Source organism: Pleurodeles waltl, chromosome 7 (assembly GCF_031143425.1).
Source record: "Pleurodeles waltl isolate 20211129_DDA chromosome 7, aPleWal1.hap1.20221129, whole genome shotgun sequence".
Classification (NCBI taxonomy): domain Eukaryota; kingdom Metazoa; phylum Chordata; class Amphibia; order Caudata; family Salamandridae; genus Pleurodeles; species Pleurodeles waltl.
In genome coordinates this window covers 194,447,350-194,474,082 of record NC_090446.1, presented here as the reverse complement: position 1 = coordinate 194,474,082, position 26,733 = coordinate 194,447,350, and the positions used below count along the sequence as shown (strand labels likewise).

Below are 26,733 nucleotides of genomic sequence, written 5' to 3'. Positions count from 1 at the left end.
GGGAGGAGGGGTAAAAAAATGGGCCAAAGCTTGCTTTGCCCCATTTTTTAACACCTGGGTCAGGGCAGGTGTTAGGGGACCTGTGGGCCGATTTCCATGGTCCTCAGGCCCCAGGAACACCCACACCAGAGAGACAGCGGAGGATGAGGGACCCCATTCCAGGTAAGTATTTAATTGTATTTTTTAAAGTGCCATAGGGGGCCCTGAAATGGGCCCCCATACATGGCACAGGGTGCAAATGCCATGCCCAGGGGACCCTGGTCCCCTGAGCTGGCCATTGGGGTGGTGGGCATGACTCCTGTCTTTTCTAAGAAGGGAGTCATGTAGTATGGATGGTTTTGCGTCCGAAAATGACTCTAGTCAGGTTAGAGTCATTTTTTTTTACTCTAACCTGCCTAACGTCATTTTTTGGTGCAAAACCCCCTTCTTCCATACCGCCACCCCCACCCAACCAACGTAATTATTTTTTACACTAGCCTCTCGTTTGCACCATATTTCACCTGGTGCCCTGCTGGTGCACAGAAATGGTGCAAGCCGGTGCTAAACATTTTGGTGCAAAACTGCGTTAGTACAGTTTTGCCCCAAAAAGTATAAATCAGGGCCTTAGTTTTGCACTCACAGGCCACTTGCCTACATTCAGTCACCATATCGGAGTACATTTTCTTGGCAGTCAGGTCCAAATTACAAAAAAACTAGTTTCAGACTTGAATGCTATCCATTATAATTGATAATGGTTCGAGTACTCTGCTCAAGAATGTACAACCACCGCAAAATTTCTGTTCATGCACATAAAACTTTCACTTTTCGCAGACTTGCCTTTTACACATAGCAGTGTTAATGGTTAGTCAATGGTTTATACAGTTAAGGTCTACCATGGTGATTACTAAGTGACACTGGTGCTGTCAAACTATTAACTCGTGTTTCTACAAAAACATGGGGTTTTAACAGAGGAAGCAATGATTCTTAAGGTTTTCAGGGATTGCTAGTTACTTTTCAAAAAACGTCTGCAATCATTAACTCTGAAACATTGTTTGTCTTGTTGGAACAAACGTATTTGCTCTTTTAACGGCATAGACGTATGTTCAAGTTTCTAAAAACATATTGCACGGGTGCACCACGTCAGATACTGCATGTGTTCAGAATGCAAACTCTATAGTAGTCTCTGTTCTCAAAAGCTAAACCCACCTGCTGATATAATTTGAAATTAGCCGGTCTGATTAATACTTCGATTGTGCCAGAAAGAAACTGCCAACAGTTTACCTTTAAATCGAAATTGGTCGCAAAATATACTCAGCCAGGCAAACATGGTAAATCGCTACCGATTGTTGATTAGTTCATTGTGGAATTGTGCAATGCAGAATGGCGAATGGCAAACAGATTACACTGCACACCAAAAAAAAAGCCGGAAGTGCAGTGAAAGCGTTTGTACCAGGGAATAGCTAACGGGAAATAAACTGTGCAAATGCTGATAGTTCTCACCTGAACACAAACACCCAAAGCACAAGAAGATCTAGGGAGTAAAAAAAAAAAACATTGCCGGGAAATGATTAGCATGCTGATATGGAAAACAAGTACTGGTAAAAACCAAGACATCAGAACTATTTTGTTGCAAAAGTAGACATTTATGGAAGAAAGTTTGCAGTAATTGCTTGTTGTGCCGTTATGCTGAAGGTCTTCAGGCTGTTGCTTTGAGCTGTATCATCCAATGTGCACTGAAGACGGACCTTCTCTTTACATGAGTCTAAATAATAACAAGAGGAAACTCCATGGTTGCCACACCTTTCCCTCTAAGGCAATAGTAAGAAATTTGGTTTCTGGTTAAGGGGATAGAACCCTATTGACACGGAAACCACACTGTTTGTTAGGGTGAAGTCACAAGCAATCTCTAAATTAAGCTGTGTGAAACCACTTGGTAGCTTGGCACAGAACAGTCAGACTCAACTCAGAGGCAATGTGTAAAGTGTGTGTGCAACACTTCAAACAGTAACAGTGAAAACACACCACAAAAGATCCCACACCAGATTTAGAAAAACACATTATTACTCTTTGACAAATAAAATAAGACCAACACAAAAAAATCCAATCAGTAGAAATGGAGAAATGCAATTTTAAATATTTCAGTGAAAAAAGCACCAAAAAACACAGTGCACCAAATGTGGATATCTGGTTGCACTGACCAGGACAAAGTCACAAGTTCAGGTCAACCATGATGAAGCATGGGCTGGCTACAGGGACTTAGTTAAACTCACTGTAAAAGGGTACACTATAGCCTGGTTGCGGAGCATTGCAAGGTCGCACGTTGAGGATGCGTAGTGCAGCCAAAGCGCTGTGTCGGTTCTAAGGAGCTGCGATGTGAGGTCTTGCATCGTTGCTGAGGATCCCGTCAGTGAAGCCTTGCAAGGCAAAGTCTGGTGTTGAGGATGCGTTGCACAGAAGAGGTACTGCAACTTTTCTGAGGATCTGTGAGGCTGCGATTCGAGAACCTGCATCATCGTTGAGTCTGTCAATGACGAAAGATTTGAGATGCAAAGGCCTGTGTCGGTAAAGCTTCACACAACAGCAGGTCCAATGTGGGTTGCAAGGTCAATGCAAATTCCTTGTCTTGAGCGAACCTTTCAGTAGAGGCAATGCACTGATTTTGCTTGGGTTTCTGCAGCGCAGCAGAGGAGATGCATCAGTTCTGCTCCAAACACAGCTGAGTGGCGGAGAATCTTCAGCCCCACTTCCAAGGGTCCAGAGTTGGGGTGGCACCACTTGGAAGAGTAGGACTCACAGATGGCACAGTCCAAGTGCTGTTTCAAGGTTGTTGGAGTCTTCTGCCCATGGGCTATAGTCAGAAGGCCAGTGAAGTAGCCTTTGGAGTTACTCTGGGGTCCTGGGTTCAACCGATGCAGGTCCAGTCCTTCTTACCCAGGCAAGGGGGAAGCATGCAGCAAGTCGGCACAGCAGGACAGCCGTCCTTTAGAGGAGCTGTACAGCAGAGTGGAAGTCCTTTCAGCAGGATAGCAGTTCTTCTTCCTGGCAGAGTATCCACAGGTCCTGGCATTCCTTTGAACTGAGAGAAACTTCTAGAGGTTTCTGTTTGTTGTCCACAGGCTTCCTACCTTCCTTGCCCTGGCTCAAGGCTAACAACAGGGGGTATGCAGCCCTTTGTGTGGGGGCAGGACACAGCCTATTCAAGTGTAAATAGGATTGTGGCCAGTTCTGCACTCCCATCCTTCCAGTAATGGACCATCCAGGCACACCTAAGCTCTCTCTACGGTGTGTGGCTCTCTAGGACAAGTACACAAAACCAAACTGTCAGCTATAACTAGTCATGTGACCCAGAGACAGGCTGCAGGCACTAAATGGTTAAAATAAGAAAATTACAACCTTCTAAACTTGTCATTTTCAAAATTTAAATTTAAAATCCAACTTCACCATAAAAGAGGATTTTTCAGTACAATTCCAAAAAAACAAAATATAAACTGGTTACCTGTTTTCTTTGAAAGCTACAGCTTCAATATTATCCTATGGGAGAGGTAGGGCTTGCAGTAGTGAAAAACAGATTTAGACAATATAAGAGTTTTCACTGCCAGGAATTGTAAAACTTAAAAGGAAATGTCCAACTTGTTAAATACAGTGCACCCCGCCCGCTGGGCTGTCCAGGGCTTACCATAGGGATGACCTATATGTACTAAAATGGAAGGTTTGGGCCTAGCAAAAGGTTTCTTTTGCTAGGTCGAAATTACTGTTTAAAACTGTACACACAGGCCGCAGTGGCAAAATTGAGACATGTTTAGAGGGCTGCAGACCCACAGGTAGAATATAATTAACAGGCCCTCGGCACAGATAGTGCCACTTTGCTAGGGATTTATAAGTAAATTAAATATGCCAATTGAGTGTAAGCCAAATCTACCTTGTTTTAGCGAGAGAGTACAAGCACTTTAGCACTGGTTAGCAGTGGTTAAGTGTGGAGAGTCCGAAGGACAGCAAAAACTAATTCAGCAAAAAAATGGAGGGCAAAGGCAAAAAGTTTGTGGGTGACATTGCAGATTGGGCCAGGTCCAACATCAATGGTCTCCAAATTTTTTAATGCCATGCCCACCATCTTGTAAAAAAAAATCATCTGGTCCCAATAGAATGACAAACATATTTTCTCATAATTATTTTATAAAACTGGCAGATTTAAACATATTTAGCAATTCAAGCATTAGTACTTTTTAAAATATAGTTCATACATGTTTCTTCTCTAAGACAGGGAAGAACTCTTAGATGGAGCAGGGTATTGTGCCCACCCTGGCCTGAGCTACACTATTCTTCCTGGTGTTGGCAGCCATCTCTGCCCAAGGATAAGGGGAGCTCAAACAGCACTCAACCAAATCGCATATTCACTTTGAATATATAATGTCTCCACATTCTGTCAGCACTCATTCCTACCAAAGCCGTCACCCTTTTATTTAATTGCTTCCCACTTTCCCCATAAATGCACGCATGAAACAAGTGAATAATGCACACACGTGGTCGATAAAAGTACATTATCGAACCACACTTGATCCTCATCGAATAATGTCTTTGAAAACATGCAAAGAAGAGTGATTCGATGTCTTGATGATGACCTCATCAAAGATGTGTTCTGATAACTGAAGTCAAAACAAGCCAATTAGATTTTTACTGAGGGCACCATTAGACAATATAAAAAAATAGTTGGGACACTAAAATTAAAAAAGGGAAATCTTTGGACGTGGTCAGGTTCCTTCAGCTGGGTGAAATGTTCAACAAAACATATTACAATGTCCTTGACTCGTTTCTAATCCATTGTTGCTCTTAAGGATGTACATAATGAATATCTATATAATGAATATCTATATTAGAAAAGGATGTGACACTGTTCAGTAACTAGTTTTAGACTCGTTTTAGTTAAGTAAATAGCGTGATCAGAAGACAATTTTATTGAACATTTGAAAATTAACACTTTTATTACATCTAATGAAAGTTTACAAGAAAATGTATGAAAATGTATATGAGAATAAAAGAATGCTATTGCCAAGGAGACACAGTTGTTAATGTTAGTGTACCAGGTAAACTAGCTAATCATTTTACTGAGACCAACTACATATTGGGATGACAAATTAAGTTAACTGTCCTTATAATTTTTTTAAATCACATGTTAAAATGTTTTTCTCATCACACCGGCACACACTCATAGCACACTGGGTCTCATAGCTATTTGCAGTCATGGCTTGCAGGGCGTGAAAGGGGTGGGACGGTGCGTGGAGTGGGGGGAGGTGATGAGGCAATAAACATCAAATTATTTAAAAAATAAATAAAACTCCTCCGTCTCCTCTGCTTCGTCGCTGCCACTGCAGGAACAGACCCCCAGCCTGCCCTGCGGCCAATCCTGACGCTGCTCAGAGCAGCATCAGGATTGGCTAGGAGCGCCCAGCCAGGGCGCTCCCAGACAGACTGGGAGCCTGTGCATGTTCTCTCCAGCCCGGCAACAGTATTTTTGGGCTGGAGAGAGTCTACTGCGCATGTGTGCTTGGCTGGCCTGAGACAGCCGGCCAAACACACATGCGCTCTGAGGAGGAGTGCTGTGCACTCCCCCTCACTGCTCGTCATTCACGTGGCCCCGTCCCTTTACAAGAGAACAATAATAAATGCAGTTTATAATCGTTTACTTGTAAAGGTTTTGCAGCTGGCACTGCTGGCTGGGGCAAGGGGTGACGCTCCCCGGCCCTAATGGAGGAGCCAACCCTAGCTATTTGGAGGCCGATAGTCAGGGGCCAGTGGCTGGGCCTACACCAGTTGATGCTCACATCTTTTCTGCGCGGATGTAGATGCAAAGAGGCAAAATGCTGTCACTCAACATGACTGCCACTCAAATTACAGAATGGCTGGCCTCTAGACAGATCTAAAATGTGAATGACAATTCCAAAAAAAACAGTGGCTGAAGTGGGCTGAGAGTTCCCCACTCTATGTAAGCTGTCATCTGGGCTCAAGCAAAATGTGAAATGGTTGAACAGGATGTACCCAAAGTTCCCCTCTGTGTATATTGCTATTTTTAAGAATGGTTCTCATAGAGAGCCTCTACCTTTTGTTTCAGTTTCTATATGTCATAACTCACTTCTACGGTGTAGCAACAGTTGATAACAAAATGTGTTACCCACTGTTGCTACGTCATAAGTGGGCGTCCAGGCCTGGCTCTCTGAGAGCCTCTCAGGCATCACTGCTTGTCTGCTTTGAATAGAAGCAGAAATCACAGCTGGAGTAGGAGGAAGAAAAGATAGGAAAGTGGTGGGTGTTGGTTATGGACTGCAGGTAAGTTTGTTTTTTTAAACTTTGGGACAGGGAGGAGAGGGTGTGTTATGTATGGCTCCCCATATTTAGCCTGCACCTGCATAGCAGTATAAAGCAGGGAAAGATGATTTTGACGCCACATGCATCAGAAAATTATAGATGGTTTAAAGGTGAATTACAGGGAACATTTTCACCTTAGGGTCCTGAGTGACATCATAGACAACTTGAGCTTCAATCGGTTGTCTATTCGATGTCACTCAGAATCCCTCATTGAAAAACATCCCCATAATTGACTGTTTCCCATCTATCAATGGATATATTTTATATAATATAAAGTCTTTGGAGAGACAGCAAAAGCTATTTCTAACCCAGACCTTAAAGCCAAAATGTGTAAAATATTGTATTATCCACAATAAACAACCCAACACGTACAAATAAAGTTCAGACGAAAGTGGTCAATTTGGCCTGTGAGAAGCAAAGTGATGAAAAAACTTGCAAGAAAATGAAACTGGGCAAACAGCCAAAGGCAATGCAAGAGAACAAAAATAAGATAAAATGAACAGGCAGTTAAGCAATCAGCACATAAAAAGGCTAGATAACCAAGTTACCCACGCCCACACTAATAGCAGTCGTGAACATGACACGTTGTAGAGATGCCAGCTGAAAAGATAATGCATATTATCATGCAGAGGTCTCTCAAGTTATATCTGAGGAAGGAACACTGGGATAGATCCAGCACTGCATTTTAAGATAGATGTCCATCCTAGGAGACTTCAATGTCAAAGGGACATATTTTAAAACGTTTTAAAGAATTAAAAAAGTTACAATCTCTGCCCTTGCAAAGGCTCGAGGCTGATTTTATGGGCTCCAGGCAAGCATCTATACTACAGATGGCATGCAGCCCAGGATGATTAGAGGGAACGCCATATGGTGGGTGTACGAGCACCCATATTCATCTTACAATCGATATACAGACTTAGGGAAAATAAAATAAATGGGTACGTCGGATAATTTTCACATGGTCTGCAAGGAACATCCCTGGCATGATGAAGGAATCTCATGAAGAAGCAGGGTTTTTGCAATACTCGAATCTTGTGGTGTGTTGGCCGAATTTACACTACGTTCATTCCTTCACAGTCAGACTCAAGTGCTTCTAGCTTTAACTTTCCATTCATGGTCACAACGATCACTTGTAGATTCAAAATACATTCATGAGACAACCTTCTGTCACCTGTTCCATTTTCAAAACCTATTTAGGTAAAAGTTTTTTCACAAAAAATGTCTTTCATTAATTTCTCAAAAATGTTAAAATGTAATACACAATTGAAACATTCACAGATTTGTAATCCTAATGCATTTAGGGAAAACAACTCTGCAAAGAAAAGTAAATCCATCAAACAAACTCTACAGACTATTTTGCTTTACACCAACCGTTGGACCCGGCTTTTTGACGGGGACATCCCCAAACTTTTTGCCTCCTTCCTCCTATTTTTTCTGACCTGTTGTTGTTGGCTTTTGATCTCTGGGCACTTTACCACTGCTAACCAGTGCTAAAGTGCATATGCTCTCTGGGTAAATTGTATTACTGATTGGTTTATCCATGATTGACTATTTAATTTACTTGTAAGACCCTGGTAGAGTGCACTACATGTGCCTAGGGCAGGTAGATTAAATGCTACTAGTGGGCCTGCAGCACTGGTTGTGCCACCCACCTCAGTAGCCCCTTAACCCTGTCTCAGGCCTGCCATTGCAAGGCCTGTGTGTGCAGTTTCACTGCCACTTCGACTTGGCATTTAAAAGTACTTGCCAAGCCTAGAACTCCCCTTTTACTACATATAAGTCATCCCTAATGTGTGCCCTAGGTAACCCCTAGAGCAGGGTGCTGTGTAGGTAAAAGGCAGGACATGTACCTGTGTAGTTATATGCCCTGGTAGGGTGAAACTCCTAAATTCGTTTTTACACTACTGTGAGGCCTGCTCCTTTCATAGGCTAACATCGGAGCTGCCCTCATACACTGTTGAAGTGGCAGCTGCTGATCTGAAAGGAGCAGGAAGGTCATATTTAGTATGGCCAGAATGGTAATACAAAATCCTGCTGACTGGTGAAGTCAGATTTAATATTACTATTCTAGAAATGCCACTTTTAGAAAGTGAGCATTTCTTTGCACTAAAATCTTGTGCCCTTCAATCCACGTCTGGCTAGGTTTAGTTGACAGCTCCTTGTGCATTCACTCCGACACACCCCAAACACAGGGTACTCAGCCTCACTTGCATACATCTGCATTTTGAATGGGTCTTCCTGGGCTGGGAGGGTGGAGGGCCTGCCCTCACACAAAGGACTGCCACACCCCCTACTGGGACTCTGGCAGACAGGATTGAGCTGAAAGGGAACTTGGTGCATTTCTTAGAGACTCTGTGAAGTCACCCCCACTTCAAAGGCACAACTTAGTATAAAACAGGGCCTCTGCCCTACCTCATCAGACACTTGCTGGAGAAGAAACCTGAACCAGAAACTACATCCTGCCAAGAAGAACTGCCTGGCTGCTCAAAGGACTCACCTGTCTGCTTTCTACAAAGGACTGCTGCCTTGCTGTTGCCCTGCTGCCTTGCTGAACTCTTGTCTGGCTGTGAAAGTGCTCTCCAAGGGCTTGGATAGAACTTGCCTACTGTTCCCTGAAGTCTCAGGACCAAAAAGACTTCTCTCTTTTACTTGGACGCTCCGTGCGCCGAAAATTTCGACGCACAGCTTGTTTCGCGGTGAGAAAAACGCCGCACTCCGACGCTGATCGACGCGACGCTCTTGGGACGATCGAAGATCCGACGCACGGCCTCGCAAGGACAACGCCGCCCGACCTCTAGAGGAGAAATCGACGCGACGCCTGCCGTGAGATCGTAATTTCAACGCGCAGCCCCGCAGATCGAAGTCTAGAGGAGAAATCGACGCGACGCCAGCCGTGAGATCGTAATTTCGACGCGCAGCACCGCAGACCGACGCGCAGCCGGAGAACAAGCAGGAAAATCCACGCACAGACCCGGGACATCTGGTAATCTCCGCGATCCACAGAAAGAGACTGTCCGCGTGCCGGAAAACGACGCCCGACTTCCCCGCGTGGAAAATAACGACGCAAGTCTGTGTGTGCTGGGGAGAAATCGACGCACACACCCTTTTTCCACGCACCTCTTCTTTTGTGGCCCTCTGAGGAGATTTTCCACCAGAAACCAGGTACTTTGTGCTTAAAAGAGACTTTGTTTATATTCTAAAGACTTAAGACACTTTATATCACTTCCCTGTGATATTTCTACAATTTTCCATTGCAACGTTATTCTTTTTGACCTACAATTATCCTGATAAATATTATATATTTTTCTAAACACTGTGTGGTGTATTTTTGTGGTGCTATATGGTGGTATTGTATGATTTATTGCACAAATACTTTACACATTGCCTTCTAAGTTAAGCCTGACTGCTCGTGCCAAGCTACCAGAGGGTGGGCACAGGATAATCTTGGATTGTGTGTGACTTACCCTGACTAGAGTGAGGGCTTTTGCTTGGACAGGGGGTAACCTGACTGCCAACCAAAAACCCCATTTCTAACACCAACATACTATATTGTATGCCTACCAAAGTATTTCATCTGACATACTTTAAATCATGTTCTAATTTTTAATAACCCTGCTGTCGAGTTAAAAAACTACCAGCCTTAACCATGCAGTTAGCGTCTGTCCTTTAAAGAGTAGTGATCAACCATCAAACATAGTCAGACATCTCAAAATGTCATTAGGAGTTATCAGTGGGTCCCTGATTCACAATACATCAGATTTGCAATGTTAGTACCCCCTTTCATTTCATTAAATTAACTCATCATATGTGCAAACATTGTTACAATTCATTATTCTTTCAGGTTGAACAACATTTTTAGATCACGTAAAGAACTGTTCGCTATCGTTTCTGCCTCCTGCAATTTCCAGCTCTTATCACACACTGCATATGCATTTTCTTAAAAAATGATGGACTTCTGGTATCCACTCTTTGTATTAATCATAACACGTAGCTCTCGATTTTGCAATACTCAAGGCAACAGGAAATAGCTAGTTCACAACCTGGAAGAAGCAGCAACTGGGCCATCTACAGTTCATAATGGTTATATGTCAGAATATAGTATGCAGAAGCCGACAAAAGTATTCTGTCTTAAATGTAATTTTCAAAATTAGTTCTCCTTTGGGTGTAGACATTCTATATTGACTGTAAGTGGATGGCAGTTTTTAAAACAATGTTTATCGCAGGCGATATTCTCACAAAGATATTGTGGTATTGTGGCCCCAAAACATGCACTTGTTCTGCAGATATGAATGTATGATGGAACAACGCATGCAGGAACCACACATGCCTTCACCACAAGATCAGAACAACAACCGTTTTGTTTCCATGCATGCCTTTACCACGCGTGCCTTTAGAATGATTTTTCGATGCATGCCTAGTAAAGGCATGTGTGGGAACGGCGTGCGCGGTTCTATCATGCCATCCCACCACCCACCCTAAGTCCCCAAAGTACCCGACCCCTAATACTTAAACTACCCCAAACCCCCACCCTCCCTAAAAACAAAACTACCCTGACCCCCCCTACCCCTGCCCCTAAAAACAAAACTACCCTGAACTCCCCACCAGCCCTAAGGCCCAAAAGTACCCCAACCCTAATACCTAAATTACCCGACCCCACCACCCGCCCTAAAAACAAAACTACCCTGCCCCCCACCCCGCCCCTGAAAAAACAAAACTACCCTGACCCCCTACCCACCCTAAAAACAAAACTATCCCGACCCCCATCCCAGCTCCTAAAAACAAAACTACCCTGACCTCCCCACACCACCCAAAAAAACAAAACTATCCCGACTGCACCATACCCCGTCCCAAAAACAAAACTACCTGACACCCCCTCCCACCTTAAACCTTCCCTGACCCCTTCACCCCTAAAAACAACCGATCCCCCACCCACCCTATAACTAAAACTACCCCAACCCCCCACCCCGCCCTTAAAAACAAAATTACCCGACTCCCCCACCTGCTCCTAAAAACAAAACCACCCCACCCATCTTGAGCCCTAAAACCTTCCTCGATCCCCCCACCACCCTAAATACAACCGACCCACCCTAAAAACAAAACTGCCACGACCCCCCCACACTGCTGTCCCTAAAAACAAAACTAAAGGATTACTGAAGATAACTTGATTCAGGTACTCTATATCAAAAGTTCTAAATGGCAATATTATGACAGTTCTACAATTAATGTAATCTGGTGTAGCCATACAGTTCCAACTTTTACCCAAAAAATCCCAATCCTAAATCCCCATAATATAACAGATGTAACAGATCTCAACCTTGGTTTACTCTGGAACTTAATAATCATCTTTGTTAGACCTATTTGTTTCAGAGTGGTCTTTCCCAGAAAAGCTTGCCTTCCTCTTCCATTTTTGCTGATCTCGTTTTTGCTGGCTTTAGGGATATGAGCGCTTTACCACTGCTAACAAGTGCTAAAGTGTATGTGCTCATGCCTTAAACATGCTAACACTGGCCCCTGGTATTACATGCCCCCAGGGCCTGTTAACTAAATGCTACAAGTCAGCATGCAGTACTTATAGTGACACCTGCTTAGGTAGCCCTTTAAACATGTCTCAGGCCTGCCATTGCAGCTTGTGTATGTAATTTTAAACTGCCATTTAAACCTGGCAAAATAAACCTTTTGGGAGGTCCAAACCTTCCTTCTTAAAACATTTATGTCATCCCTAAGGTACACCCCAACAGCCCAGTGGGCTGGGTGTAGAGTATTTAAAATGTTGGATGTGTACTTTTAGGTTTTCCATCTCCTGGTAGTGAAGACTCTTAAATTTGTTTTTGACTCATTGGAAGGCTCATAGGATTACATTGCAGTTACCTTATTACATTTGATGAGCTGTAATTTCTAACTGGGAACAGTAACGGTTCATGTTCTGTGTCTTTGGATCTGTAATGAAAAATCCTCTCTTATGGAAAAGTCAGATTTAAAACCACAATTTAGAAAATGACACTTTTAGAAAGTTGGTATTTTCGTGTCTTAGCCATTTATTACCATAGTCTCCCTCTGGGTCACATGACTAGGTGTAGCTGACAGTGAAGCTTTGTGGATTCCTCCTAGACAACTACACACAATAGAGAGCTTAGGTGTGCCTTGGATGGGCCATTACTGGCATGATGGTAGGACGAAGCTGGACAGATCCCTACTTATATTTGAAAAGACTGTGTCCTGCCTCCAACAAAGTACTGCAGAGCCCCTGCAGTCAGTCTGAAGCCCCGGCAGGAAGCCTGTGCACTTCAAGGGGAAACCTCTAGAAACTTCTTCCACTTCAAAGGAAGATTCATGTCTACATTTTGGAACTAGACACCAATTCTTCACTACACATCTGGACCTGTGGCCAGGAAAAATGACTTCTTTTCCTCTGAAAGGACTGCCACTGCCTGGGTGGCAAAAGACTAGACCAGCATCTGTTGAACCCAGGACACCAGAGTGACCCAAGAGCTAGTTGGCAGGCCCCTGACTAAAGCCTCAGGGACAAAAGGCTCCAGCAACCTTGACCCCAGCACCCAGGCTGTGACATCTGTGAGTCCTACCCTAGTCCTGGACCCTTAAAAGTGGGCCTGAATGTGCTCTGCAAGCCACAACTGGCACATCACTCCATGCTGCGAGGATTCTCACCAACACAGGCCCTTTCATTGCAAATCTCTCAATGATGGCAGCCTTGACGGCAATGCGGGATCTCACATTGCAGCTCCTCCTAATCAGTTCATGACTTCAGCTGTGTGGCGCATCCTCGACACAGGGTCTCACAATGCTCCGCAACCCGGAATAAAGGTACTCTCAGGAGGCCTAACTGGTCCCTGTTGCAAGCCCACACTCCATCTCAGTCGACCCAAACTCATAACTTTGTCCTGGTCTGGCAAGACCAGGTATCGAAAGTTGGCAATTTGTTCTTTTTGGCACTATTTTTGCTGAACTCTTTAAAACTCCATCTCTCTGGTTCGATTAATCAGATTTTTGTTGTTTCCGACTTGTTTTGTTTATTAAAATCTACTCTAGTTTTCTAATCTGATTTGGGATCATTTTTTGTGGTGTGCTCTCATTAAATACTTTACACATTGCCTCTGAATTAAGCCTGACTGCACTGTGCAAAGGTACCTGAAGTTTGAGCACAGGTTTATTTAGGGTTTGCTTGTGACTTCACTCTGAGAAGAATTGCAGTTCCTGTATGAGTAGGGTTTCACCTCCTTCCACCAGTAACCCAATTTCTTAAAGTCTCAATTATAGTGGGGTGGGTCAGAAGGTGCCAAGTTTGTGTCAGATCAGACAAGCAGAGTGGTGAGAATATAATGGTTATTTGGCATCCCTCAAGGTTTCTCAATCTCTCACTTTTTTAATGCATAAGACAACCATTGCAAGAACTTTTGATCAATCAAGGTGTGAATTTTCCCTCCTATGCAGGGGGTATTCAGGAGGTGTTTTGACTGCCTCAGGACAATAATTTAGCCATGCAGAATGTAGCCAGGGTCTTTGAGGCTGTTCAAGCGAAGATGAAAACAAACGGGTTTGCTCTTAATACTGCAAAGGCCGATTTCTAATCATCACAATGCAGAATACTTTTGCTTTTCCGTAAGCTCATATGAAGTAGAAATAAAAGACATGGTAAAAACCCTAGCATATTTTTGATCAACCAATGACAAAGGATGGACAAGTTCATCAGATAATTAACTCCACGAATTAACATCTTAAACTCCTATCTATCCATGTGTGTGTGTTTGTCTCTTTGTTAGTCTGTCAAATTCCCTTGCCAGGAGGACCGGCTATCACTGCAAGGGCACATATCCACTCCAAAATAGATTATGGCAATTATCTTTCAGCTGTACCTAAAAAAATGAAAGTTAAAATCCCTCACAAATTTCTTAGGTCCATTAAATTCTTCACTGGCTGCCAATAGCATCCATGAACTGAGAGCTATTCCTTTACTGCTCTACAGAATCCCGAGATATGTGAAGAAGCAGTTCCTGGTTCAGCCGTAGAGGGAGAACGCAGAAGAGAAGCATATCAGAAGGAAGAATAAGAAAGCAGGAAGGAAGTTGGTTTCAGGCATTGCATGTTCTCATGGATCCCACACCCACACATCTGGGGGCAACTGAAACAAATTCTTGCTTTTAACAGATTATTAAAAAGATATCATTTTGATTAATTACCTGGTACCTTCTAGTTCCCACAGCACCTTCTTTCTCATCCTTGGTGCAATGCAAACACAGAAATAATATGATGTGAGCTTGCCTGACAAGAGTTGATGGCACAAGAAGGAAACTCAGGACAGCCCAAGTGAGTTTTGATCACCCCACTCTCCGAGGACTCAAATCATTCCTCAAAGGCTTCAGAGCTCATATTCTGAGGAGACATGAGCAGAATGTGTTTTGCTATCAAAGCCCTTCCATTTCATGTATACACTGGAATATGTACTTGGATAAGGACCCTTTAATTTAGACCCTGTCAGATGACCCATCAGCCCACAAGGTTGGCAAAGTCTTTCACCTCCAGGCCTCTGCAGAGGGACCCCTGCAATGCTGTTTACCATATTAAAGCCTGCACTTTTGTGTTTGTACTACCGGGTGAAATTGCAATAAAGGATCACGTTCTATACAATAAGCACATAGAAGATAAAGAATGGAATGGGGTAGCTGCGTGATCTTTGAGTGTATCTGTTTTTCAGATGCAAAATAGTCCCTCATGTGTTCCAATGAAGACTCTACCAGGTAGGTAGAATGATATTCTAAATAACCAATAGTGATAAAGTAATATTCCACTAGGCGGAGCCAAAGCCAACTCGGTGTATATTTTAAAGAATTGTTTAACAGTACATCATGCAGACAGCTACTCAAGGCTCCTAAATAATTGCTTTTTTCTTTCTTCGCAGGTTGCTTTGCTAAGAGCGCACGCGGGAGAACACCTTTTATTAGGAGCTGCCAAGCGTTCCATGGTTTATAAAGATATTTTACTTTTAGGTAAACATTTTTGGGTATGTTGTCAATGCATTGAAATACGATTTTGTGCCATGCTATGGCTATGAAGGGGGAGGTTGTGTGCGTGTCTGGGTGCACGTGTGCGTGTGTGTAGTTGTTCGTCTTTCTGTCAAATTTCTCTGCCAAAGAGAAGGGGCGCAGCTTGCTAGAACCATGAGACAAACCTATTTGTTTAATTAATATTACTCACCAATGAAAATGGCCAACGTGTTTCGGCTTACAACAACCTTCTACTGTTTAACTTACACCCGCCATCAAAATGGAACGTCATATGCTCCAGTGGGGTACTAGAACCATGCTACACACACTGATTCCTTGGCGACTGCACTGAAGAACAGTTATATGGCTATTGCTATGAATCTAAGTGCAGCCCTATGAACATGTGAGGCAAAAAATGATGTCACTCCTACTACAAATTCAGCATGTGCATACCACCCACATTTACAACACTAGCATGTGCATAGACCTGGCTTAAAACATAAAATACATATCAAAATATATGTTTAGAATGATAAAAGGCACCATGATATATTTAAAGATAAAGAAATATATAAAGAATATATATTTATACTTATATTGGAAAGTCAATGTTGTAGAGGTATTAAAGATTCATGGTTGGTCGTTCTAGTGGTAGCTCGGTTTTAACCAGTGGGAATAAAATATGACACACTAGTGCTTTTTTCATGTCCCTGTCCTTAATCGACCGGAGGATGAACCAACAGGAAATTTGGGTTTTTCTTAAAATCTGAAATGCACTTCCTTGTTGAAAACATTCCCCGAAGGGTTCTCCTGCCCTATTACCTATCTGCTCACTGTTTCATATCTCTGGTTGGCACACCCCCTATGAAGCAGCCCATTCCTTTGCGTGCAAACATCACAGAATTTGTTTTGTAATTTTAAAAAATGTTAAACGCCCTGTCCAAACTGGATGCAATAGGTTTCCAGCACATGCTGTTGAAACTGAAGAGGCCATGTCAGTACCAATAGCTGCTTCTTATGCACTGCACGGCTAGGAAAAAGCAGATTCACCAATGAGGTGGACAAAAACAGATTTTATAACCACTGCTCTGGATGTGACGTAGAAGCGTAGACTTGCGCCACTCCAGGGGCCAGCAGAGTAAATCAATAAATAAGGAGAGAATGTATGTAACGCTCAGTCAAAGAGGAAGTGGGGTGAAAATTAACACATAGACTATGGCACGGAGTAAATTAATGTGATAAATCCAGTAATAAGAAATGCAAGATACAAGGAGAAATGGACAGTTGCAGGGGCTTAGTTAAGAACAGTGCAGAAGGTGCAGTGGCCAGGGCCGAGAGGTGCGAGGAGCCCTCTGGGCCCCTTTTATGGCTAGTTTTTGCTAACAAACTGTGAATTGGGGGATTGTCTTTGTTTGCATGAAGGTGCAGAGCTCCTGTGCTATCATAGTGGTCATTTATGAATTTCCTATGCTGGGGGAAGGGTGTCCGTGCACATATGCCTATGCTCCTAAGCTACTAGAGGTGGAAGATAGCAGCACTCTAGGGCATGGGTACTCACAAACATTTTCCCAGGGGCCAAAAGATGTGGTCTGTAATGTGTCCGAGGGCCGCATTGATGTCAGCGGGGAGTGGTTGTTGGTGGGGGTATTGGGGGGCCATTGGTTGTAAGGTAGGTGTAGATGAAACGAAGCACATACATGTAGTTGCTGAATTGCACGATGGGAAACAAGAAAACCTTGGATTAATCCCGGCTTCCCCACCATACCAAATTGTGTGATCCTAGGCAATAGTTTTATTTTTCTTCCCTTAATTATCACATAAACAGGACCTAAAAAATACATGGCTTCATGATGTCCGCTGTACAAAAACGTCTCCTATGTTAGATTTAAAAAACAATAATGTTTTACTTGTATAATAGGAACCCAGGTCACCCATCGGGTGCACATAACAACCTACTTGGCACATTTCACTATTGGCATTTCTAGGGTAGGGGAAGAATTGATGTTTCGAACTTCATGTAAGAAAACTATCACTTTTAAAATAATACTTCTCAATGTGCTGATATAATCTGATGTACGGAAGTGAAAAAGATCTGCGTGTTAATTAAATACACTTTTTGAATTTTGAAATTTTATCATATGTTTGCACTTCACTGCAAGAAGACTTTAAAATGGAGGTGCTCCGAAAGTTAAATGATGCAAGACTTAACAGTTACCTCCTTTTTTTAACACCAATTATGCTTTAAATACATTCTTGCCTGTTTCTTTAACATCTTTTTTATTGTTAGCATCTATTTGTGTAAATAGCAGCAGAGTGCTGCTGTGCACCAGGGGGCCACATGTCACGGTCGAGAGGGCCGCACTTTGAGTATCAATGCTCTAGGGCTTAGTTTAGAACCCAGTAGAGTCCACTTAATTCTTACCAGCTCATCAAAACTTTCAATTGCTCCTTCCTGACTATGGAATCACATGCAGGCAGAGAGACAATTCTAATATACATTCTTAGGCATCATTTTTTGGTAACATGACAATTTCTATTTCAGGAAATGACCATATAATTCCACGAAACTGTCCAGAACTTGAAGTGGGCCGTGTCGCTGTCAGAATTTTGGATGAACTGGTTGTACCTTTCCAAGATCTCCAGATCGATGATAATGAATATTCCTGCCTAAAAGCAATAATTTTTTTCGACCCGGGTATGTATATAAACTTTAATATACTATGGACCTGATTCACAAAGGTTACCTTTAGACCTCAATTCTAAATTTAAACCTGAAGTCTGAAGTCTAACATTAGATCTGAAGTCAGGTCTAATCTTAGACTTCATATCTAAATTTAGACTTCAGGTCTAAACTTAGACTTCGGGTCTATGTTTACATTTGTGGATCAGGCCCTATGTTATTTAAGGCCAAACAATAACAATATCTGCTCCAGGAAACAGGACAAAGGAGTAAGGGTGTTACATTAGCTTCAATGTGGATGTTGTGCCAGCATGTGCAAACTCTGATTAGCTAAGATGCTCAAAAAAACAGTGGACCAAATGCACACTTGACTCCTACAACAAGCGCTCACAGTTAAAACAGGGTATGAATAATCAAACCCAAGGTAAGATCTTTTTTGGTGTACATGCGCTCAATAAATAGTCATAACATAACATACCAAGCCTGAAGCTCAGCTCAAGCATGTTACCTACTCACTTTGAGCAGCCTCGATATTGAAAGCAACAGATCAGCAGGCTTTGAAACTCCCACCATTGCGAGGGGCAGATGAAAATGGAGGACTAAGCTTCATGTAAAATTTTATAACATTGTGATAGAAATTTGCTACATTTTTGGATGATCACTGGTAACAGGAGCGTCTGCCATGCTGACCAAAAACACCCTCACTGAGAGAATAGGTTACCTGTTTTGTGGTGCAAAGAGCACAAAATATAAATCCTCTGTTGGGGTTTGCACAGGTAGTCCAGGATCTACAAACTGGAGATGAATGTGCCACAACAGATATTTTGTCACAAAATAGATTAGGAAAGGCAAGTAGGAGCTCAGGAGTTAGCAGGCACTGCAGAGACAAACAATAGTTGGCACTGACCTCTCTATAAAACAACTCAACAATAAGTCAGGAACTGTGTTTAGAAATGTAAAATATATGCACAGCAGACTGTGCAACTACCTACATTGTAAACCTCAGCTTCCCCAAAATACCTGGTTCCACACCAAGAAGTGTTGTTTTTTCACACTGTCCGAGCACATTGATGATTACCCGCATTGGAGATGTGAGAAGCTTGTGGAAAATGGTGGATACAAATAAGATGGTAATGATTGGGTTTTCTCCCGAAAAAGACAAAGAAGGAGATTTGTGTGAAACAAAAGAAGCAACAGTTCCAGATAAACTCAGCTGAAGAGGAGAAACTGGTACACTCTTCGCTGTAATCATGGTTATGCTGAATTGCTAGTAGGAGGTGCCCAAGAATTATCCACAATTATCTGCTGGTTGGAAGCTACCTAAGTGTCCAGAATAGACTCATGCCTCAACCAAGCCTGGCAAAGGCCACTTCAGAATGCCCCCTACTGCCATTCCCTGATATGGGAAAGGTAAGTGCAGCTTAATATGTCTAGATGCAGTGATGCAGAGAAGAGACTCCCACGTGTGTACCAGTGCAGGGGCATGGTGTAATGGCATGGCCCTGCAGTAAAGAAACCCAAAAGGCTCAGGTTTCCAGCACTGTGAAGTGTGAGTGTTTAGAATGACCCTACAGCTCTTGAGGTCCTGTTTTCTTGGAGAAAACTTAAGGACGTCTCTTCAGTGATCCACTGTGAGCAGGCATGGAACTATTGCTTTTTGGCACTTAAAGCATCTTGTCTGTTCTCCATTGTGCATCAACATAAGAGATCCAGGGACTCCTCACCAAATGGTCTTCTTATGCCGTCCTCTTCCCAGAATGACACTCAGCCATGCCTGCAAATCAGAGAAGAAAAGGAGGAGCATTGTATTCCGGATTTACTGTGAAACTTTCAAATCTGGGGATGGTTTTAAGTTATCTGATGCAATATTTTGAGCACATTCATTTAAACTTTAGTTTTTTTTCTTGCAAGACAGGGCTATAAGGTAAGTTGCTATTGAAATTCATGCAACTGTGTTTTGAAAGGTCACACAATCAGGGCAAATCTAAGTATTACAGATGTGCAATCATTTTAGGCAAAAAGGCTACAGTGAGACATGGTGACCAGTGTCTTATCGTCAATTGGGACAAATACAAAGACAACTATAATTGTTTGAACTAAAGGATTTTACTAGTATACTTCAATGCCATCAGAAATTAAAGTGGTTCTATTGCTTCATAAACATTGTTGTAACCAGCAGACAAGAATCCACTCACACATTAAGGTAGTCTTATTTTAACAAACAGATCACCAAACCTGTTTCTCTTCGGTATAGTTCTACTAAGAAATTGCTGAGCGATAGTTGATAAACAACTAGAAAACAACAAAACATTGTGTAACTTTATAACCAGGAACATGAAGACAACTGAACTAAGAAACTCAATTTGGTAGCTGTGTAACTATGTAAAGTTTGCTTTCAAAATATAGGAGACAAGTTATAAGCACTCATTTACTTACAAAGGCTGGCTATTTTGTTGTTTTCTAACACCCAAGGACACATGAAAAGATCTTAAAATAATATATTTATTCTGTTTTTTTCTAGATGCAAAGGGTTTGAGTGACCCTACCAAAATTAAACGTATGCGCTACCAGGTGCAAGTCAGCCTGGAAGACTACATCAACGATAGGCAGTACGATTCCCGGGGTCGCTTCGGTGAACTGCTGCTTCTGCTCCCTACACTCCAGAGCATAACCTGGCAAATGATAGAGCAGATTCAGTTTGTCAAACTCTTTGGAATGGCCAAGATTGACAATCTGCTCCAAGAGATGCTCCTAGGAGGTTAGTATGAACAGTGCACAAATTATTACATCTGAAATACATTTCTCCAGAGTGCAAGACAGAAATGTGTACAGAAGATAAAAGAGGGCTGAAATCGCCCGTTTAGAATGTTTGGCTGCTACATTTCAGCTGCAAGCTTGATGTGCTTATTCAGATAGGATGTTTTAGTTGATCTTTATGTCACACTGCCATGATAGAACTGCTTTAAGGGAAATTTAGTTTTTATGGCACTTTTAATGGCTGCTCCAGCGCAGGTGTGAAAAGGGGGCTTTCATTCTTTAGAATGGGGCCCTAGGTGCTCTGCAGGAGTATCTCCAGTATTTTGGCACAAGTCCTGCAGAGTACATCAATAGTGTCGCTATTACCCCCTACCCTGCGCCATGGCACATGGTATTTTAAATATGGCACACACATGGTGGTGGTAGGAGGGTCTAAGAGGCGCAGGGAAAGTGGCGTTGCACTCGATGAAGCGCCACTTTCCATAAATCTGCCCTTAGTCTCTCAGATCCGCTTTTGGCCTTCTTTTTAGGTAACGAGTTCAGTATTTAATCCCTACTATAGTGATGCACAGATCATCATGTCCAATGCAATATAATCATATGCGTAAAAAACAAGTTCAGGCAAAGATAAACATAATTTTTAAGAAATATATTGCCTAAATACCTCAAGACGGATGGGACAAATAGAGGCTCTCTGTATTAATTCAACTAATTATGTAAAAAGTTCTAAAAACAAGTGTTTTGTCTCAAAAAACACACAATGCTGAAGTATTCCCTGCCACATAAGGACATTGCTTTGCTTTGTGAATGTGCTCCTTGTGAGACAGAATGCCATGACTCACACAGAAGTTAGCTAATGACTCAAGTGGGCTGATCCCATGCAGTATGCTGTAATTGGGTGGAAAAAATGTGTAAGACGCAATAACAGACCAGGGGATGAAGAAAGCCAGCTGTGAGTCCCTTCAAGTAGGTACATTATACATTTACTGTTAGTAAAACCATCAACATCTCCTGGTTAACATCAGACCTAATGAACAGTTTTATAAAAAGATATGTTTAAGAGCAATTATTGAAGACATTGTCACACTTGGCGTAGTCTGTACTGCCATTTCATGCATGTACATTGCACATTCTTCTAGGACTTCATTTGATAGGTTCCGTAATATTGAGCAAATAGGGCAACTTTTTTTCCACATGCGATCAATAATTCAGACAAGCATGTAAGATTATAATCCAGAATATACCATTTGTGTATCCTTCCTCTGCTCAATGGATGTGTTTTTCACATCAAATATCTGTGTAGGTATACTGTTAAAACAAGGACTACATTTATTGTATTCCAGTCTCTTCCTGAATGTATGGAAATTTCTCTTGGGCTCTTTTAATAGACTTTCTCTGAATTTATTGTTCTAGGATCTACGAATGAGACACCACACGCGCACCATCCACTGCATCCTCACCTGGTCCAGGAGCATCTAGCAACAAACGTTATTGTAGCCAACACCTTAGTTGCGCATGGACAAATGGGTCGGTATCTCTGTTTGTAAGGTTTGAAGTGTAGATTTAAACACTGCCCCCTAAGCTTCATATAACAAACACTATATTGACAACAGAGTAAAATCTACATCAGTTTTAATACAACCTTTTGCTACATGTTTCTAGCTGCAAAGCTCTGATGTTTAAAGGATTTGCAAACTCAGGCAATCATAGTGGTATGCCAGGGCTCATCTTTCTCTTTTTATCCATGCGGCCTTTTGACTATTATGGAGGATGTAATCCCTACAGCAAAAAAAGCATTTGCTAATTCCAATAAAACTAATTTTCCTCAACGAACTCCCATTTAGTTTTCATTTTCCATCCTTAAACCATTCTATATAGCAGATGTTATGAAAGTAATGTAAACACATGTTTAATTTTAAATGTGAGAAACAATTCCAAAAGGAGAATGACTATTGTAGAATAATGCTAGAAAACAAAACGTGCGTAAAAATTGTGTTCTCTCTACTGATTTGTTTTCCTTCGTAATATTTTTGCAGCTACCCCTGAAACGCCACAGCCTTCACCACCTACAGTGTCCGGACCTGAGCAGTATAAAGTGATCCCGGGGGCAATTGCTGGTATGCCTAAACAACCAACGTCAATTCCTCAAGCAACCATCACAAAGCAGGAAGCAATGTAGTGCATTCTTGTACCAAGAGAAACAAAAAAAGGACTCAGTTTTGAGAAACAGTCGAGACTGACACCATCATGGCGAACAGAAAGCAACAGAGTGGTGCCAAGACCTGCAGGTTGTCAAAAGATGTGTTCTTAGAAAAAAGGCACAATTTAACTACCCGAAAAGTCTCATCAACCTCTATGAGCAGCAACCATCAGACTTGTGACCTGTGAACAATAGTGACACATAAGGAAGATGTATCTATATTTTTTTAGTTGTTTATAACCTTCTTTTAGTTTAGTAAAAATAATTTATATAAATATGAAATTCTAACTCTCCGGACCTGTAAAATCATATGTTGCACCAACTGGCGATAACGTCTAATGAGGAATTAAGAATAATTTAATTTCATATGACACACCCATTACAAGTTAAGTACACCTCTCCTACAAAACATCCTAACAATATTTCTAAACCCATTTGGGTAAGCTCTTAAGTGTAAAAAAAATAATTTTAAATAGGTCTCACAGCAAAGGGAAAACTTACCTTAACATAGTGGGCTTTGATTCGCTTGTGATTATCTCAATGATGACTGCCTTATATGACTCTAATTTAGGAGCTGAACACATAGAATAACGCCATTCAGCTATCCGCCAATATGACATCTCAATAAGGTTACCCTGAGAACAAACTTTAATATCGGGTAACCATGGTGGCAACAATCCTAAGTAGTTCCATGCCCTCTCTCAAGCTGTGATTCCCCTTCCCAAATGGGCAATATTTGAAATAAATGTCCCTGGGAGGTCTGATGGCACGGGGCACTCTCCTAGTACAAAAGAGCTGTGTCATGAGAGCGTCCACTTAAAGTGTGAGTGCCCTGGATGTGCGTTGGACACCTCAACATTGTTTTTGAAACAATTGATGTCAGGGGGTGTAGGTGAGTGGCATATTTGTTACAGAATACCAGTATAAGCATTGATCCTATTCTAGGACGAAAAGATGATCAGGTCCTGCTGAGACGTTAGCCTAGTCTCACTACTGTTAAAGTAAAAATATAAAACAAATCTGGACTAGGGCAATTCCCAGAATAAATCAGTCAGTATTCGTGGCTAGTCCCAAGTACATTGCTAGAACATTACGTTTTATTTCACAGTGATCTGCATTGCAGTGAGTATTAAAACTTGAATACAATGATTTATCCTTGCATTCATTGCATCAACTTTTTTAAGAAACAAAAACAAGAATGGTACACAGAGATGACAAAGTGGCCTCCATTGGAATTGGATAAGAGACTTTTCATCATATCTTGAACACTCAAGTAGTAAACAGATGAGATAACTCTTTGAAGATGTGGCCTTCATTCGTCATCCAGCCAAACAGAGAGAGCCGTGCCACTAACAAAGATGCAATGTGTCTGATAAAACGATTTATCTTTAAACCTACCAAAGGTCTCCTAAATATTTGAATTTAAACTGTCATTGGGTTTTACGACTGAATCAAAATGGCCGAGCCTGAGTCTACTGGACAATGACTGCACAACCAGGAAACCAACTGGGGATGCCAAAGCAATGTTGGCACATGACAGATTCAGCAAATACCACTGCCATTGATCTACAAGAAAATACGCTTTGGTGGAACGGGTGCAACAGTTTGTGTGTTATTGTGCTTTTGCCTAAACTGTCATTGGTGTACCCTTTTTTGATAAAAAATAAACTTCTATGTTTGCAATCCAGCATCTTCTCTGTGGAGGCAAGAGATAGCAAACTGTTTTGTTCGTTTGAGGAAAAGTGAACTGTTTCATTTGTTGCAGGAATAAAACTGACTTCCAAAAGTGAAGATTCTGTAAAGTACAACCTTTTGAATGGTGATCTTCTACTGCACACTCTAAGCAGTTGTAGGAAGCACGAAATGCATCTGTACCTTGTCCATGTTGCTGTAATGTCTCACATGATAATGCTTGCACCAATGGCCAATGATACTTATGTTATCCATCTTTGGGAATTCCTAGGTTCTCTATTGTATTATGGCAAGCTACTGGGGATTTTCTCATTAGGTCTCACAGCTTCCTACAGTATATAAAAGATAAAAACACAAGAAAACATTCTTGATCCATGAAGACTGTTGGGGAAATAATTTTGGAATTGTTCCTGAGATTTCAAATGCTGGTGTAATACTCTGAAACCCTTCAAGTGGACACATCTGGAGGTTCATCATTTCGGACTATAGCACCATTGTGACACAAATCAATGAAAAAAGTTCCTTTCACATGTTGTTATAAATGTGGCCTTTTTCCTGGTGACGAACAGTTGTTTCAGAACCTTAAATATGTGCCAGGTTTTAGCCATAGTGAAAGTTCATGTTTAGCGTTTCCATTACATAGTTATGCCAAGAAAAAGACAGTTCTTACATTTTACCATGTGGTGTGCATATCCTGGTTTGTAGATTTTCATCACGTTTTTTACTGATGATTGCAGTGAGCCCAGGCTCACAAATGTATTTGTGCAACAAATTGCTGCTTATTTGTGTTACCTGCAACATCTACAGGTGCAAATGTGGCTTAGTTATTGACAAGACATGATAAAGCTAGAAAAGGCGCTATTTTGTGATGTTACATGTTATTAAACCCACTTATTGGGGCAGGTATTTGACACTTCATGGTGGGGACATCTGCAAAGATTAATGCAGAAAAATTGGCGGGAATTCGCAAAATCTTAGTTTACACTTTTGTACCCTGAATATAATCTGCCGTTTTCTCATATTAGGGAAAATAATGAAACGTTTCATGGTGGGAAAGGAGAAGGAACATTCATAAAATTAGTTAGGTTTGTGGAAAGGGTTTCTACGTGAGGAAAAGATTTTCTCTGTCGGAACAAACATTAGCAAGAGCAAATACACTTATTCATTACAGTATCCAATTTTTGAAATGTACACCTGTTACATTGCAAATGCACAAATGCTTACTTATGTGAGTACTTCTGGGAAATTGCGACAATTGCCGCTTCCCTTCTGATGATTTTTTTGTAGACACCAACAAAGTCGGAATTTTGTTCCAGCCATAGGACTAAACCCACAGAAGCACATAATGCCACGGTAAAATAATGTGTTACAAAGGGAAATACAAATCTAAGGGGAATGAGGATGTTGAAAACTTGTTTATGACAAACAAAAGTCCACATTGTCATCCTTAAGACAAATTGCAAAAATCCATGTTTAAATAGCAGGAAGCAAAAGAAAACTCTTTTCAGGTTTTTGGAGGATACATAGGTGCTGAAGGAAAATAATACAAGCATTTGCAATGCAATGGGTCTCGCATTTGCTTGACTTAGAGCCATTAGCGTTGTAAAGTCATAACCGGACTTTTATTGCCACATAAATTGAAAATGAAAAGTAAAACAGTTTTACATAAGCGAGCCGACGGCCACCATGAGCGTGAAGGAGACACACAAAAGGAAACAGAAGTTCACCAGCAGTCAAACGTATCTGCAAAAGTGCAGTTATCCATGTAACAGGGTCAATGTCATGCAAATCGCTCGACTACTGCCCAGCGAGATCGCGCTGCGTGGGAAATGAAAAGAAAAAGTAATCTAGAAACCATGCTGAAAACACAGAGCCTCATATGTTTTCAGTACTTGGCCAGTGCGACCGATGAGTGCTAAACACCTGAAAAGGCATGATGTATGCATGCCTTTCACAAATGAAATCAAGTGAATATTAAAAGGCAAGCCCACAAACCAACAAAACTGATGGGCGTGGGGTGGGTGTGGTTGAAAGCCCACAGAGATATTACAGCAAGCTAGAGCACT

At 41.7% G+C, this 26,733-nt stretch overlaps 1 protein-coding gene across 3 annotated transcripts in view; it reads left to right on the top strand.

The window, feature by feature from the left end:
* HNF4A (hepatocyte nuclear factor 4 alpha) overlaps positions 1-24,766 on the top strand; it is a 558,778-nt gene extending 534,012 nt beyond the window's left edge. For all 3 annotated transcript variants that reach the window (XM_069243562.1, XM_069243561.1, XM_069243563.1), the window contains 5 exons: positions 15,254-15,341; positions 17,881-18,033; positions 20,540-20,776; positions 22,189-22,302; positions 22,812-24,766. In XM_069243562.1, coding sequence (XP_069099663.1) covers positions 15,254-15,341; positions 17,881-18,033; positions 20,540-20,776; positions 22,189-22,302; positions 22,812-22,954 — 735 coding nt within the window. In that variant the 3' untranslated portion in view covers positions 22,955-24,766. The remainder of the gene's footprint in view (positions 1-15,253; positions 15,342-17,880; positions 18,034-20,539; positions 20,777-22,188; positions 22,303-22,811) is intronic.
* The last annotated feature ends 1,967 nt before the right edge of the window (positions 24,767-26,733 follow it).